General features: G+C 39.3%; 1 protein-coding gene across 1 annotated transcript in view; it reads right to left on the bottom strand.

Annotated features, from left to right (window-relative positions):
- Positions 1–11,392, bottom strand: part of RASGRF1 (Ras protein specific guanine nucleotide releasing factor 1) — a 76,513-nt gene extending 65,121 nt beyond the window's left edge. The window contains exons 1-2 of the mRNA XM_063448694.1: positions 11,090–11,392; positions 1,314–1,420 (exon numbers count right to left, since the gene is read on the bottom strand). Of these exons, the coding sequence (XP_063304764.1) occupies positions 1,314–1,420; positions 11,090–11,338 (356 nt within the window). The 5' untranslated portion in view covers positions 11,339–11,392. The remainder of the gene's footprint in view (positions 1–1,313; positions 1,421–11,089) is intronic.
- Positions 11,393–16,573: the final 5,181 nt, after the last annotated feature.

Genomic DNA, 16,573 nt, shown 5'->3' with positions numbered 1-16,573 from the left:
AAAAAGACAGCTATTCATGCTATATACCGTACTAAACGGGGTCAATTGCAGTGGGAAGGAATCGCTGTCCATGGTGCTGAAGACAGTTTTGCTTGGCACATAACTTTTAACCAAGTACTCAGTATGCTTAAAGGAACACTATAGTCACCTAAATTACTTTAGCTAAATAAAGCAGTTTTCGTGTATAGATCATTCCCCTGCAATTTCACTGCTCAATTCACTGTCATTTAGGAGTTAAATCACTTTGTTTCAGTTTATGCAGCCCTAGCCACACCTCCCCTGGCTATGATTGACAGAGCCTGCATGAAAAAAAACAACTGGTTTCACTTTCAAACAGATGTAATTTACCTTAAATAATTGTATCTCAATCTCTAAATTGAACTTTAATCACATACAGGAGGCTCTTGCAGGGTCTAGCAAGCTATTAACATAGCAGGGGATAAGAAAATCTTAATTAAACAGAACTTGCAATAAAGAAAACCTAAATAGGGCTCTCTTTACAGGAAGTGTTTATGGAAGACTGTGCAAGTCACATGCAGGGAGGTGTGACTAGGGTTCATAAACAAATGGATTTAACTCCTAAATGGCAGAGGATTGAGCAGTGAAGCTGCAGGGGCACGTTCTATACACCAAAACTGCTTCATTAAGCTAAAGTTGTTCTGATGACTATAGTGTCCCTTTAAGAAAATTAAAGGGATTCTATAGTGCCAGGAACACAAAGGCGTTTTCCTGACACTATAGAATCTTAAAGTGCCACTCTCCCTCGCGCCCCCCTCCCACGGCGTTGAAGGGGTTAAAACCGCTTCAGTGACTTACCTGAATCCAGCGCAGATGTCCCTCAGCCAGCATACAGTTTTTTTCTGAAATTATAGCTTATTATCACAGTACTCCCCTCCCCACTGCCTCCTAACAAACTGCACGGTTTTGTTCCAAAGAAACAAGGATTTTGCTAAAGGTTGACTGAGGGTTGGAGTGGTTGTAGGACCACTTCTCTATCTCTTTCCAGGACCTAGGTTGGGTGCTTGTTGCACAATTGCTGCTCTTTCGTTTCATTGTGTCAGATGCTCTATGTGCTGTTTGGGCACAGCAGATGCCATGTGTGGTTTTCCACGCCACATGGTCAGTGGGTGTAATATGGGCACAGTGAATGTAACATGATCTATTTCATTTATATATTTATTGTTTGCTCTAAGTGTGTTGTTTTGTCTCAGCTGCATTATTTTGTTTGAGGCCCAGACTGAGCGGGTGGTGTGTGTATGTAATCTGGATGCAGTGGGTGTATTATATATGAGTCGGTGTAGTGCAAACTTTACCTGGCACGTGATATTGCTGTCACCCACTCATCGCAATCCTTTGAATCCTCCGTCCGGAGCTCCAGCGGCTTCTGATTCTCATGATTAAAATTGATGATAAAATAATACTGTGAAAATAGAACAAGACCAGCAGAATGCCAGGAATACACAAGGTTATAATTTAAGTGAATACAAATCACAATAAAAACAAAAACACATTCTGCATATTACCAAGAAAAAAAAAATCAAAACACAAATACAGAATAGACACCAACTGCACACTAAAGATACATGAATAGGATCTGCAGTACAGGACAAAAAAAAAAAAATCACATGTATTTATTTGTATGTACATAGTGTAGGTGTCATCAACAGAATACAAGGGTAGTAGGAGCAATGGTTCTAAGCATTGCTTCTTGACACTGACTAAACATCTACAGATTTATTGGAACAACAATTCAATTAAATCATTAAGACAGCTTTAAAGTAATTATATACTAGCATACAATGTGTCACAATGCTAGATTTCCAGCTGTTTCATTCTTAAAAAGCATCCGTACATGTGCAAAAATATGCATAAATATACCAAAATCAAATAAACCCAATATACATATACGCCTATACACATAGAAAAATGGCATGCCATTATTAATATATACTAATAGGTACAGTGGATTACAGCTCACACCGATGTGCAAGGTTCGTAAATACTGGTAGTATATCCTATCTTATATATAACACAGCTACAAGGATGGGGTAACTGAACACGGAAGTAGATAAGCATTTCCCAGCTGATGCCATAACATTGATTCTCTATGCCTCCCACTGCACTATTAAAGAAGGCGAAGAATATAATACAAGTGGGATACTCTCATTTCTAATATATTGCAGAGGTGGATATGAGAAAGGTTGAGCACTTATGGGAAAGAAAAAGCACAGAAGATGGTATTAAATGTTACATTTCTTTAAATTGTAGCAAGGCTAGGGTACCGTTAGTCATAGGGCAGCCCATTATATTTTTATATACTAAATAATGTTTAGATTTTATATTTTAGAATTTCAAGAAACAAATGTATGATGCCACTAAGAAGAAGAGAGCAGAAGATAAAAGGTGGCAATCTAGGAAAAAGGTGAAGTATAGATTTGAACACTGTCATGTCAATGCACAAGGAATACCATCATTACATCATAGAGGTGCATATGTTGCAAGGATGCTCATCTAATATTATGTCTCTTAAGTTTCTAGGGAAGCTTGGGAGACAACACACACCTGGTATCCTGACCAATTCATCATACAAATTATGAGTCTGTTCCCAATCATGGTTTGGAAAAAGAAACAGCGCTACGGAATTTGTTGGCGCTATATAAATAATAAAATAATAATAATAATAATAATTATTGTGGTGAGGTTTTGGATCATTTGAGATTTCCAGCATTGAATTTTAGCCAATAATGTTGCAACAAGGAAAATAAAATATGATACGTTGTTTTCTGATTTCTGGCCCTAGAGGCAACTTTTGTATAGTGGTAGGAGGACAGGACAAAGCCATTGTTATAAAGAAGCAGGGAACTAAACTTGCCACATTCCTGACTGTTGGAAATATGTGGAAGTGAGGGACACTTTATAAAAATATCATCATGAGTCTGTAATTGATTTGCTTGTGTTCCCGATTTTGCATGTAGGTACATTTTGCAGGGGTTGCTTATGGGATAAGTGCTCCATAACAGATGGTGATTTATTATGATCATGGGCATATGTATGGCAATATGGAGCTAATAATCTTGGCATATTGAGTGATGCTACCAGCACAATGGTTTTATGTGTTAAAAATACCTGATTTGTAAATATTTGAAAAACTTCCTGAAGTAAATATTCTTCCTATTCCGAAGCTATTCATGACATGAAAGCTGACCAGATCCCCTATCGTGCTAGATAGTGACAATTTAGCATTCCAAATATTAGATGGGCATATGTGAATCTCCTTGTCCCAGGTAGAGACATTTTGTAGACAAGAAGTCCCCCAAAACTGTAGAAGGTTTGGTGGTTGAAAGGAATGGCCAGCAGGGTTTGAGAATATCACATATTCACCATGGTTTAATAGTAGCCTCCTCCTTGTTTATCCACGTTTTTGTATCCAGAGGGGCAACAGAAATAATACACTGGGCAAGTCTTACGGCTATGAAATATTTTCTTTAAATGGCTCAGCTGAGATTCTCAGTCAATTTCCATTAGTGATATTGAGGAGACCAAAAGTTTTGACTGCTTAACATTGGATGGTGCTTGAGGGCTCCTGACATGTCCTCTATGCCCTGACATGAGCTGTAGTAGTTATGGTCCTTGTGGTGCCCCTTTAAATGCCCATTTACAGTATTGCTCAATCTATAACTTTATTGTCTCAATTGCAATTTGCCTTTTAATACATGTCTTGTAATACTTCACTGATGGGTTATATTTTACCCTATGGCTCTTCTTTACCCATTGCTGTCAACTTGCATGAGCATAGGCCACTACGTATCCTACAGCCCTCCCTTTTTATTGCTGAAACAATTAACTATCGATAATCCTCACCACTCACCCTCAAACTATAACTACCACATACTGCTCATAACCCTATAAATACCTTATGCTTCATTCTCTTACAGAATAACCTTATAAATAACCTGTATACCTTTCTTTTACATAATCATTTCTTTTCAATTATAATCCTTTAAATACCCTGTATACCTCACTGCTCTCTTATCTTATCATTTTGCTATATTCCTCAATGCTCTCTCACAGAGGCTTAATATGCTATAAATATCCTGGCACGATCATTTCTCTTCTACAGGCTACCTCATTCTTGAACTATTTTGTACTTTTCACTAATACTTTGCAGATGTTTCATCCTAGAACTAACTCTATACCAACCGATACATACTCTGCTGTAGACAGATTCTCTAACTATCCTGTATGTTTTGACACACTAATAAAAAACTAATCTGGGCTAATTCAGTGCTCTTCCCTTCCCCAATACACATTCATCTCCCAATAACGCCATGTAACTCATTGCACTGTTTCTGAAGTCATAACCTATTAATACCCTGCACAGCATGTCTCAATATTAAAGTACAGCTTTTCTCTCTTTTGCTACATAGGCCCTTAACCTCTTTACCAGTCTGAACTACTTGTGCTCTTCTACTGCACGACCACCATTGTTCTGTAACTACAAACGGTCATGAAAGACTGATCTATTCCAAAAGTTTAATCCTATACATCCCTGCATTAATATTTGCATCTTTACTGCAGGTTACCTTACTCCCAAAGAAGAATAAACTGCAGGGCTTCAAGGTAATCACTATACCTTTGCATGACGAGAAAGTTAAAATTTTTCGGAACACATATTAATTCCTCTGAGTAGAATTCCGGTACTGAAAACCTGCCAGGCAGAATTCAAAATCACAAATTAAAACAAACATGTTTGGCCATTGTGCAGCTTTTTGGTTTGTTATTTAGGATTTCAGGCCCTACTTAGGGAATTCGATAGATTATGGATTGGCCCAAATTCAAACAAATCACAGTTTGGACTGAAAAGAACCTTCAGATCTAATAACCACTGCTGCTCTGCAGGATCTAGTTAGTATAAGCTTTGTTTGTATTGGCAAAATGATCATCTTATTTATAGAAGTAGAACACATGCACTACAAAACTTCATAATAAATCTTTGTACATAGTGTCCCTTGTTTGAATATATATGTGCTATATAAAATACATACAATGGTGGATCACACTTCTTATGGCTTCCTAAAATAAAAACATATAGGCTTTTATGTTTTCATTTTATTTTTTATTTTAGGAAGCCATAAGAAGTGTGATCCACCATTGTGTGTATTTTATTTGCTATTGTTAGAGTGGTTTGAGGGGTCCCTCTTAGGTGGTTACAACAGTTCTGTTGTCGCACTGTATCACTTTTTTTTTTTACTGTATTAGTTACACTTGTTATATGTGCTATATACCCAGTCGTATTTAAAGATATAAATCCTTCATAATACCGAGACCTAGAGTAGATCTTCTACTTACCTGTGTTTACGTCCTGGTATTATATATATATATATATATATATATATATATCACTCTTTACTGCATCTACTATTACGTGTCCCTAGAAAAAATATTCACTTGCCTTAACAAAAATAGCATAACATTTGAAAGGACTATAAGTAATCTTTAAATAGTGCCCCATCTTCATACAACCTAAGGGGCCAGAACATAATGCTAAATCTACATATTATTTATAAAATATTTTACCAGGAAGGATACGTTGAGATTTCTGTCGTTTTCAATTATGTCCTGAGCATATTACATATGCTTAGATAGGTACTCACTCTGCCTGCAATTAAAAGGGACTGTAACCTTGCTCTAGTCCATTATACCTCTTAAACACAGTTTTTATCCATCCTGATCACACTATTCGCTTTCTATATTTTTGGTTTTCATACACACAATTACTTGCCCATTCATGGAGAATGCAGTCTGACCATATCTTATAGTGCTTCCAACCGTGTATTTTACCTCGTTTATCTAAACCCAAATTTGAATGTGTCCCCCAGCTGTATAACCCTGCTTCTGCCTGTCAGATTATATCTTTATTTAAGTAAATACATTGATTATAACTTGATCCAGGATTCTAGAGCAGTGGGAACTCAATGGGATTCAGTTCCTTACTATATTTTCCAAGGGAACGTTGGTCCAATACATTTATTGTTCATGCAGCTATTATATCTTGTGCTTATCCTGTCATGGTTTTATCATGGTCAATTCCAGTCCCCAATGATCTAGAAGTGAATAAAATGATGATTGGGTGTTAATTGTTCACATTTCGGCATCTGACTATTAAACCCAGAGGCACAGCGGAGGTACCTGTTTGATGATGCACAACGTTGGCCTTGGAGACAGACTATCTCTGATGCCTGCATACTGGCCATTGAACAAGCGCCCAGCAGGCTGCTGAAGGGCATCTAAGGGAGCTTGAGGTCTGCACCTTCAGCAGTTTCAGGCTGTGTTTTGCTCCTTGGAGAGGATCAGAACTTTGCTGCAGGTTACCATGGCAATGCTCTGATTCTTCACCAATGCCTGTCTGAAGGAGCACAGCATTACTTATGGTCTGCACCAGATGTAGGTGCAGACTTGACAGCCCACCAGGGATCAACCTTTCACTCTCCCTTAAAGGAACTCTCCAGTGCCAGGAAAACAAATCATGGCAGACAACATATACAGAAGGAAGATATGCAAAGAGGAAGATATGCAAAGTGGAAAAGTGTAAAACCATAGTTTGGTGGTGCATTCATATTACAAGGATTTAGGGTTATTCACTAAAGGGTTATTCAGGGTTATTCACTAAAATGAGAATTATCAGGAATTTACGGGAACACTATAGTGTAAGGATTACAAATGTATATTCTCAAAACTATAGTGTTCTGTAGCGGTTGACTCACCCCCCTCTCTTCCGGAGCACATGAAAGGGTAGCTTTCACTTATCTTTCCTCCCAAGCCACGGTGTGCTCTCTGCAGCTTGTCCTGCCTCCATGGCTGAGATCATAAAGATCACTGATCTCAACCAATCCAAAGCATTGGGTGGTTAGTGCACGCTGCAAAATGCCACACTGCACCTATCAGATGATCTCTTTTACTTGGCTATTTCTCCAGACGTGCCTATATGACTGTCAGAGCAACAGCCACTAGAGGCATTTAAACGCTGCAATGTAAACACTGCCGTTCCTGCAGAAATGCAATATGTGCAGCTGTAGGCTTAAAATTACAAGGACATGTCAACCTGACCACTTCACTGTAATGTGAGAAGTGGTATGGGTTCCAAAAGTGTCACTTTAAGGTCTAAATTGGCTAATTTGGATAAATTCGCCCTGTCAGGTATGCTTCCGGAATGGTTACTTTTGTCCTAAATTTCAAATTAATTTACAATTCTGGACAGCTATCACTTAAATAAATACTGTTTGCGTTAAAGTAATAAGGAGAACTAAAGGGTAATTTTCAGGAGGATTTCCTTTTGATAGGACACCCCAGGACACTTATTGACAATTATTATTGATAATTTGAATATAGGCAGGATAGTTAAGAGAGAGATGTTGTGAGCTACTTAACAGATGGGAAAGAGTGGTGAACTTGAGGAGTTCCCAATTTTTTTTTGGACTTCAATCCTGCCATGATCACAGATTTCAGCAGGCATAGGCCTAGAAGACAAGTGATACTTGAACTCTGACCCTCTAAGTTCACAGCAGCGCAGACAGTATTTACTCCATACATGCATCCTATGTGTGTTTATACAGTGCAATATCTTCATTACTGATGTATACATTCGCAAATTATTTAATACAGCCACTTGTGCAGGATTAGGGCACTCAAAAGCGGCACCCTGCTAAATATGCACATAAACCTAATAATCAATCTAACAATTAAGCTAATTAGGCACAGCAAGAACTCTGCCTCTTCAAAATTGATTCTGACACCCTCCTTGTCTGCATCTTGGATTCTATCTGTTGCTTATTTATTTACCTGACAGTCTAGGCCTCGGCACTGCTTCACCTTGTATAAACCTATCACCACTGTTGCACTGACTGTCAAGGATTATATTAGCTTCCCTTTGATATATACTCTCTATCCATCTATACCCACCACCCCAAAACACACGGCTTCCTGTTACTGTCAGATGTTTGTACCTGCGAATTAGTACAGGGGTGGCCAAAGATAGAACCGTACGTTGTTTTATAACAACAATATCCACAATGCTATGCAGCATTTAAGAAAATACCAAGGGAGTTGTAGTTCTACAGGTGAAGATCTAATCTACGTTTGGCTAACCTTGCAGCAGTGTATAAATTTATTTCCCATGGATACCCTGTTCATTACACTGCAGCAGGCCACTGTCAGTCCAGGCCTTCTGTCCAAACACATATCCCATCTTTACAACAGAGAAGTCCTATCCAATGGCCTGCCAAGAGCAGCCTGGCATCCCTCTTCACATATATCTACCTCTCTGCATATAGCAGCCTGGCATCCCTTATATCTACCACTCTGCATATAGCAGCCTGGCATCCTTCTACACATATATCTACTTCTCTGCATATAGCAGCATGGCATCCTTCTACACATATATCTACTTCTCTGCATATAGCAGCCTGGCATCCTTCTACACATATATCTACTTCTCTGCATATAGCAGCCTGGCATCCTTCTACACATATATCTACTTCTCTGCATATAGCAGCCTGGCATCCTTCTACACATATATCTACTTCTCTGCATATAGCAGCCTGGCATCCTTCTACACATATATCTACCTCTCTGCATATAGCAGACTGGCATCCTTCTACACATATATCTACCTCTCTGCATATAGCAGCCTGGCATCCCTCTACACATATATCTACCTCTCTGCATATAGCAGCCTGGCATCCCTATATTCATATATCTACCTCTCTGCATATAGCAGCCTGGCATCCCTTATATCTACCACTCTGCATATAGCAGCCTGGCATCCCACTAACTATATATATATACACTTCTCTGTTCAAAGCTTTATGCCATACCCTCCATCCATATATAGCCATTTCTGCACACATGCCATCCACTCTACCCACATTCTTATATATGCACCTAGCAGCAGCTATCGAAATCTACCTCTCTGCACCCACCAGCATGACTTCTCCAAAGTTACCTACATATCTAACTCTAGCCACATGTCATCCCCTCTACCCACATACCTTCCTCGATGTACCTAGCGGCATGCTATCCCCTCAACCCACATACCTACCTCTATGTACCTAACTGCAAGTCATCCCCTCTACCCACAAACCTACCTCTATGTACCTAGAAGCCTACCATCCTGTCTACCCACATGCCTACCTCTATGTACCTAACTGCAAGTCATCCCCTCTACCCACAAACCTACCTCTATGTACCTAGAAGCATACCATCCCCTCTACCCACAAACATACCTCTATGTACCTAGTGGCATGCCATCCCCTCAACCCACATACCTACCTCTATGTACCTAGCTGCAAGTCATCCCCTCTACCCACATACCTACCTCTATGTACCTAGCTGCAAGTCATCCCCTCTACCCACATACCTACCTCTATGTACGTAGTGGCATGCCATCCCCTCAACCCACATACCTACCTCTATGTACCTAGCTGCAAGTCACCCCCTCTACCCACATACCTCTTTGTATCCAGCATCTGCATGTTTTCTCCTCTGCTTGTCTGCACAGAGTAGCATGCCATCTCCTCTAACAAAAATATCTACCTCTCTGCCCAAACCAGGCCAGGATACCATCTCCACTACCTATCAGTCCTAAAGAGCTGTATGTTGCAACATGTCATTTTCTCTGCCCAGAATCTACCTACTTGTCTGTCTGATACAGATGTATTGCCCTGTCCATGGATACGACACATAGCATTAATTCAGCTCCTCTACCCATAGAATATGAACTAATTTCCCAATCACCCTAGCAACATGTCATCCATTCTACCCATGTACCAGTCTGTCCAGGACCCTGCACACAGCATCAAATCATTACTTCTGCCAATATGTACCTGTTTATCCATACCCCTATATAAAGCATTAAATCAGCCCTGCCCTCCCCCCCCCCTCCCCCTATAAAGAATTAAATAACCCCTCTGTACATATATATACACACCTGTTTATCTGGTCCCCCTGTATAAAGCATTAAACCATCCCTCTGTGCATATATGTACCTGTCTATTTAGGATCCCTCTATGTAGCACTCTATGTACTATGTACTCGTCTGTCCTGGACCCAGCAAATTGCATTATATCACCACATGTAAAATATACCTGTTTTATCCAGTTCCTCCTCCATTGGATTATATCATTCAATCGGCCCGAGTAATATGTACCTGTCTGTCCAGTCCCCGTGTACACTGCATTATATCACCCCTGGTTCCCATTTGATTACATCACTCCCTGTATCCATGTAATATGTACCTACTTGTCTAAGATCCAGCATATTGCATTATAACACATCCTTCCTATATCCATGCAAAATATAACGGCCTGTCTAGGACATTGTACGTTGCATTATATCACCCCCTCTGCTTATGCAACATATCCCGGTCTGTTTTGGTCAAAGCACATTGCAATACATCACTGCTTCTGCCTATGTAATATATACCTGCCTGATTGGACCCAGCACATTGCATTATATCACCCCTCTTACCATGCAATATGTAATATGTACGAGTCTCTCTTGGACCCAGCACACTGCACTATATCATTCCTATGCCCATCATGTAATAAGTATCTCTCATTAAACCCAAGAAATTGCAGTGGATCACCCCTCTACCCATGTGATAAGCACCTGTCCTTAAACCTAACATACTGCATTAGATCACCCCTCTGCCCATTTGATAAGCACCTGTCATTAAACCTAACATACCGCATTATATCACCCCTCTATCAATGTAACATTTACCTGTAATTTAATCCAGCACACTGCATTATATCACCCCTCTACCCATGTGGTAAGCACCTGTCATTAAACCTAACATACTGCTCTGCCCATGTGATAAGCACCTGTCATTAAACCCAACATACTGCATATCACCCCTCTAACATGAGATAAGCACCTGTCATTAAACCCAACATACTGCATTATATCACCCCTCTACCCATGTGATATGAACACTGCATTATATGTAAGCTGTATGTTCCCAGCACACTGCATTACATGTAATATGTTCCCAGCACACTGCATGTATGACCTGTAATATGTAGTCCGGTACCTGTTTGTCTGGTAGTCCCTTGGCCCCCCGCTCACAGCTGCAGCCCTCCAGCAGGTAGAGCCCACACGGGCGGCCGCTGGACTCGCTCTCGAAGCAGAAGAGCAGGTTGTGCAGGAGGGAGAAGCTCCGGCTCTGCCATCGGCTGTTATCCGAGCTCCTCTTGCTGAGGATCCCCCGGCGGGTGCCGTCCTTGCGGGCGAGCTGCCCCAGGTACACGGCGTGAGCCTCGTTCAGCCGGAGCCTCTGCATCTTGTGGCCTGGGCTCGGAGCCCCGCCTACGGCCCCCCGGGGTGCACCCTCTGCCGGAGCCCCCGCTCCTTCCCCCCCGGTCACCGATACTCCTTCCCCGACACCCGGTGCACGCTCAGCCCGCTCCTCCCCCGGCACGTCCCCAGTGCCCGCAGCCCCTTCGCTCCTCCCCCAGCCCCGCTCCCGGTGCTCGGAGCTCTCCGGCGGGTCCCGAGTCTCCCGAGCTCCGGGCTGGTGGGGGGAGCGAGTCACGTGACTATCCAGCACCGCGGACAGAGCTCGGCCGGAGAGTTGTCACTGAGAGAGCCCGGGCTGGGGAATGGGGAGTCACACACTACCTGGGATTAATTGAAGTACTGCCCGGGGTATGGGGGTATGGGAGGATAACACCCTGAACTATGGAGTTATTAATAACAATAATAATAATAACAATACTCTATGGATGGAATCAGTGATAATAACATCCTGAACTATGGAGTACTACCTCATGGATGGAATCAGTAATAATAACATCCTGATTCTATGGAGTTATTATTAATAATAATAATAATAATAATACTCCATGGATGGAATCAGTAATAATAACATCCTGATTCTATGGAGTTATTAATAATAATAATAATAATAATAATAATAATAATAACAATACTCCATGGATGGAATCAGTAATAATAACATCCTGAACTATGGAGTTATTATTAATAATAATAATAATAATAATAATACTCCATGGATGGAATCAGTACTAATAACATCCTGAACTATGGAGTACTTACCTCATGGATGGAATCAGTAATAATAACATCCTGATTCTATGGAGTTATTAATAATAATAATAATAATAATAATAATAATACTCCATGGATGGAATCAGTAATAATAACATCCTGATTCTATGGATTTATTATTATTAATAATAATAATAATAATAATACTCCATGGATGGAATCAGTACTAATAACATCCTGAACTATGGAGTTATTATTAATAATAATAATAATAATAATAATAATAATACCCCAAGGATGGAGTTAGTGATAATAATGCACAATATATGGAGTTATAATATCCTATAGGTGGATTTAGTAATGATAACACCCTGAACTATGGAGTTATTAATAATAATAATACCCCAAGGATGGAGTTAGTGATAATAATGCACAATATACGGAGTTATAAAAATAATACCCCATGGATAGAGTTAGTAATAATAATACCCCATGGATGGAGTTAGTAATAAGAGTACCCGATGGGTGGCGTTAGTAATAATACCCCATGGAGGGAGTTAGTAATAAATAATACCCCATGGACAGTGTTACTCATAATAATACCCCATGGATGGAGTTAGTTATAATAATACCCCATGGATGGAGTTAGTTATAATAATACCCCATGGACAGAGGTATAATAATAATACCCCATGGATGGAGTGAGTACCTGATGGGTGGAGTTAGTAATAATACCCCATGGAGGGAGTTAGTAATAATAATATCCCATGGACAGAGTTACTCATAATAATACCTCATGGATAGAGTTAGTTATAATAATAACCCATGGATGGAATTACTAATAATAATACCTCATGGATAGAGTTAGTTATAATAATAACCCATGGATGGAATTACTAATAATAATACCTCATGGATGGGGTTAGTAATAATAATACCCAATGGGTGGAGTTAGATATAATGGAGAACAGACTATACCCCATGGATGGAGTTAGTAATAATGGAGAACAGACTATACTTCATGGACGGAATTACTAGCACTGAAGGAGCCCAACCTCAGGTAGCATTTCCCAATTTGTAAAAACCCCTGTGAAACACTATTTCCACCATCATTGTTAGTAAGCAACACCTGAAAGCTGTTCCATCCACTAGACTGCAATACTACAGTGGACCCCAGCACTCCTTATCACCAAGGAGGAGTAGGGAAACTCCCAAAACCATACCTTTGCTTGGTCCCAATCACCAACCCTATGTGGCGAATGGGGGAGGGGGGAGAGGACTAGCATCTTTATCCCTCCCTGTTTGGTGTGCATATCCTGAGCTGAGGTTAACTGCCTAATACAAAAACTGCTTTTCTTGAAAGAAAGCTTAAGAACTTATGGACACGTATGAGCATGGCAGAACTGGCTTATTAATGAAGAATGCTTGGGAGAACTGATAAATGGGGAATGATAGTGCAAGTATACAAGATAAAATATTCATGGGTGGGTATGATAGGATATAATTTAGGACAGGATGTGAGAGTTATTGATGAGTACTAAAGACTTGGGTTAGCACGTGGATAACTCATTCATGGAAGAATAAATAGTTATAATCAGTCAAGATAGAATTCTAGGTTTGGGTGGAAAGATAATAGACCATTAGGAGAATTCAAAGACAGGTGATGATTCTTGGACGAACATACAAGGACATGACAGCCAGAACACGTTTAGCAATGAGTATTCTAGACCAAGTAAGGAATTAGAACTTCTAGCTCACAACTAGAATACCAGGCTATAAAATCAGAATGTTGGGTGGAATTTTTTTTTTTTTTTAAATGCAGCATCTCTGTTGGGTGTAGGAGTATAATGAAATCAACAACAACAAAAAAGCTTTTACATTACTAAGATGCAGTGATCTGTATATAAGATACCTTTATAAGGTTTAGGGCTCAAGCATAGGTTGATATATTTTGAGACATGAAAAGAGACTTTAAGGATTATTTACAGCGACTTGCTAGGACTTAACATTATGCAAATATTGGACCAAAATCGACAAGGTGGAAAAATAGATGAAAATAGAAAAATTGTAGAATGCGTCTGATTCAATTTGAAATCCCCAAGTCAATTTCTGAAAGTTCCCTGTTTAGAAAATAACCCTATTTTTGTCCAGTGGTGTAACTGTACTTCCCCTTTCCTTTAAAACACAAGTAGGTATGCTATGGGCAATAAACTTGTCTTTCAAGCCAATAGCTCTCTTAACCACGAGTAAGACTTTATTATCGAACATACAAGACACTCAGAGATTCTATTAACATCACAAATGCCACTACACATCTATGAGATTGAACTGGTCGGCTAGATTGAACTAGGCTGCAGGGGATCTAATTACTGCAGCCTGATTACTGCTTCATACATCCAAGTCCTAAGTGGTACTGGAGCAGCTGTCTACTGTATGTCTAGGAATTAGCTTTCTGTCCCAATTATCAGATAATAATATATATATATAAATAATTGTATAAAATACATGCACTAAAATCAAATCATTTTGTACATATAATTTGAATAATAAAAAAAAAATTGTAGTAAAACAATATGTTCCAAATATGGTTCCAAATCCACACCGGTGCAAGGCCGATGTTACCCAAAAGCCAATTCCGTATGTGTCTTATAGTAGCTCCTCGCGTGGATGCCTCAGCAAACACTCTTTTAAGTGCTGTGGATCTCCACTGTTGGGTAATGGTTTCATTTTTCTTTCTCATACTGTTCTGATCTTATATTGAGATATTGGGATTATACAATAAAGCCAAAGTTAATGTCCCAGGCGTTCTTACTTTATTTGCATACAAAGTTTTCACAAACAAACAGAAAGTTAAATTCTTGCAGATGCAATGCTTTGCTACCACAATTTCAACAACTAGAATGTAATAACAATAGCAATCATAACTAGACATCAACAATTTATACTGTAACTGCTAGTCTGTTTGATTGCTGTCACCTAATTGACTATGGACAAACCAATAACCACATTCATCACAGCACACTTAGGTGAGTAGTTAGGGAAGAAGATGAGTAGTTAGAAAATAGAGGATATGGTAATGGACAAGGATTAGAGTGTGGGTATAGGCTGAGCTGTTACAGTTAGACGTTAGCAAAAAGTTGAAATACTTACGGGATTATTCAATAAAGTGATAATTGAAAGTGACCTTCAAATTTGAGGCCACAGCAACCAAACTCAAAGCATAGCTGACTTAGAAAATTATTCCAATTCGGTTATTTTAGCCTTAAATTTAAAATTTACTTTCAATTCTTACTTTAGTGTATACACCTGTTAGATAACTTGAAGAGAAGTTAGGCTTAGGGGACAGGGTGAAGAAGTAGGAAATAGATTGAGGAGTAAGGGTCTGCGGAAAAAGCCTAAATTATATATCTACCTACCATGGTACTAGAGTGGAAAAGCCCCCAAGACTAACACAATTTAAAAACACAAAAGTAAAAATCTATAAAATTAGCCGCAATCAAAACAAGGTAAATTAACCAACTAAAAGCAGGTGTAGTAGCAATACTTTATTTCTGTTACCTCCAATCTGCTTCCCAAGCTTAAAATCACAGTATTTCTTTACATTATTCAGAAAGCTCAGTTGGTTAATACATAATCTAAACATGGTTATTCACAAGACTCTGTGTTTTTGTGAATTACTGGATAAAATAAATGAGGCAAAAAAATCTGATCTGGAAAAATTCTAAATGCTTTAGATTGGGAAAATTCAGAGTTAAGTCAATAATCCTGATAGTGTCAGCAGCGTTGTCAGTAATATATCAGTACTTATTGTAAATCAAGATAAACCAAAATAGTAATATACTTGGATAATAATTCATTTTTGTTTCTGATTTTCTGATTACTCTGAAATTTCCTTGTTAATTCTCTGCAATTCCCAGTTTATAATATATGCATACAAAAAGCAGGATTGGGTGAATAGCTGTCACAATTTCGGTAAACGGTTCAGGAATGACATAGTGGTATTACAGTCAGTATTAGTATTGAGTGCAGTCATGTACTGATGATGTATATACTGCAATCTGAGTAGAACTGTGGCAATGCTGCAACCACTGTCTACTGTATAAGTATGTGTCATTTGCAAGAATTAAACCTCATCAACCTCAGGTAGCTTTATTAGTGATGATCTGGGGTATCTCCCTGTGGATCATCGGGAAAAAAAATCAGCATTTGACAGATATCCTATATTTCCCATGACTCTCAGCCAACTTTAAGGCTGGCTGAGGATCATGGGAATTGTAGGTAAGAAACAAACATGTAGGAGCTAAAGTTAACCATAAGTGTTGCAAACAAACCCTGTCAGTCACTGAGAGTTTGTTACCCATCATTGAGCCAAATACATCTCTCACCTCTCGAGGGTTAAATGCTTGTGTTGGGAACAAGCTTACTTTTGCCTCTTCTATTTTAAGCTACTCCTCTGGTTTGTCAATAGAATGTACTGTAAGCGCGCCCACTGTTTCTATGTCACTAT

The sequence above is a fragment of the Pelobates fuscus genome, chromosome 3, assembly GCF_036172605.1.
Source record: "Pelobates fuscus isolate aPelFus1 chromosome 3, aPelFus1.pri, whole genome shotgun sequence".
NCBI lineage: Eukaryota > Metazoa > Chordata > Amphibia > Anura > Pelobatidae > Pelobates > Pelobates fuscus.
The sequence above is the reverse complement of the archived record's forward strand: the minus strand, read 5'-3'. Positions and strand labels throughout refer to the sequence as shown.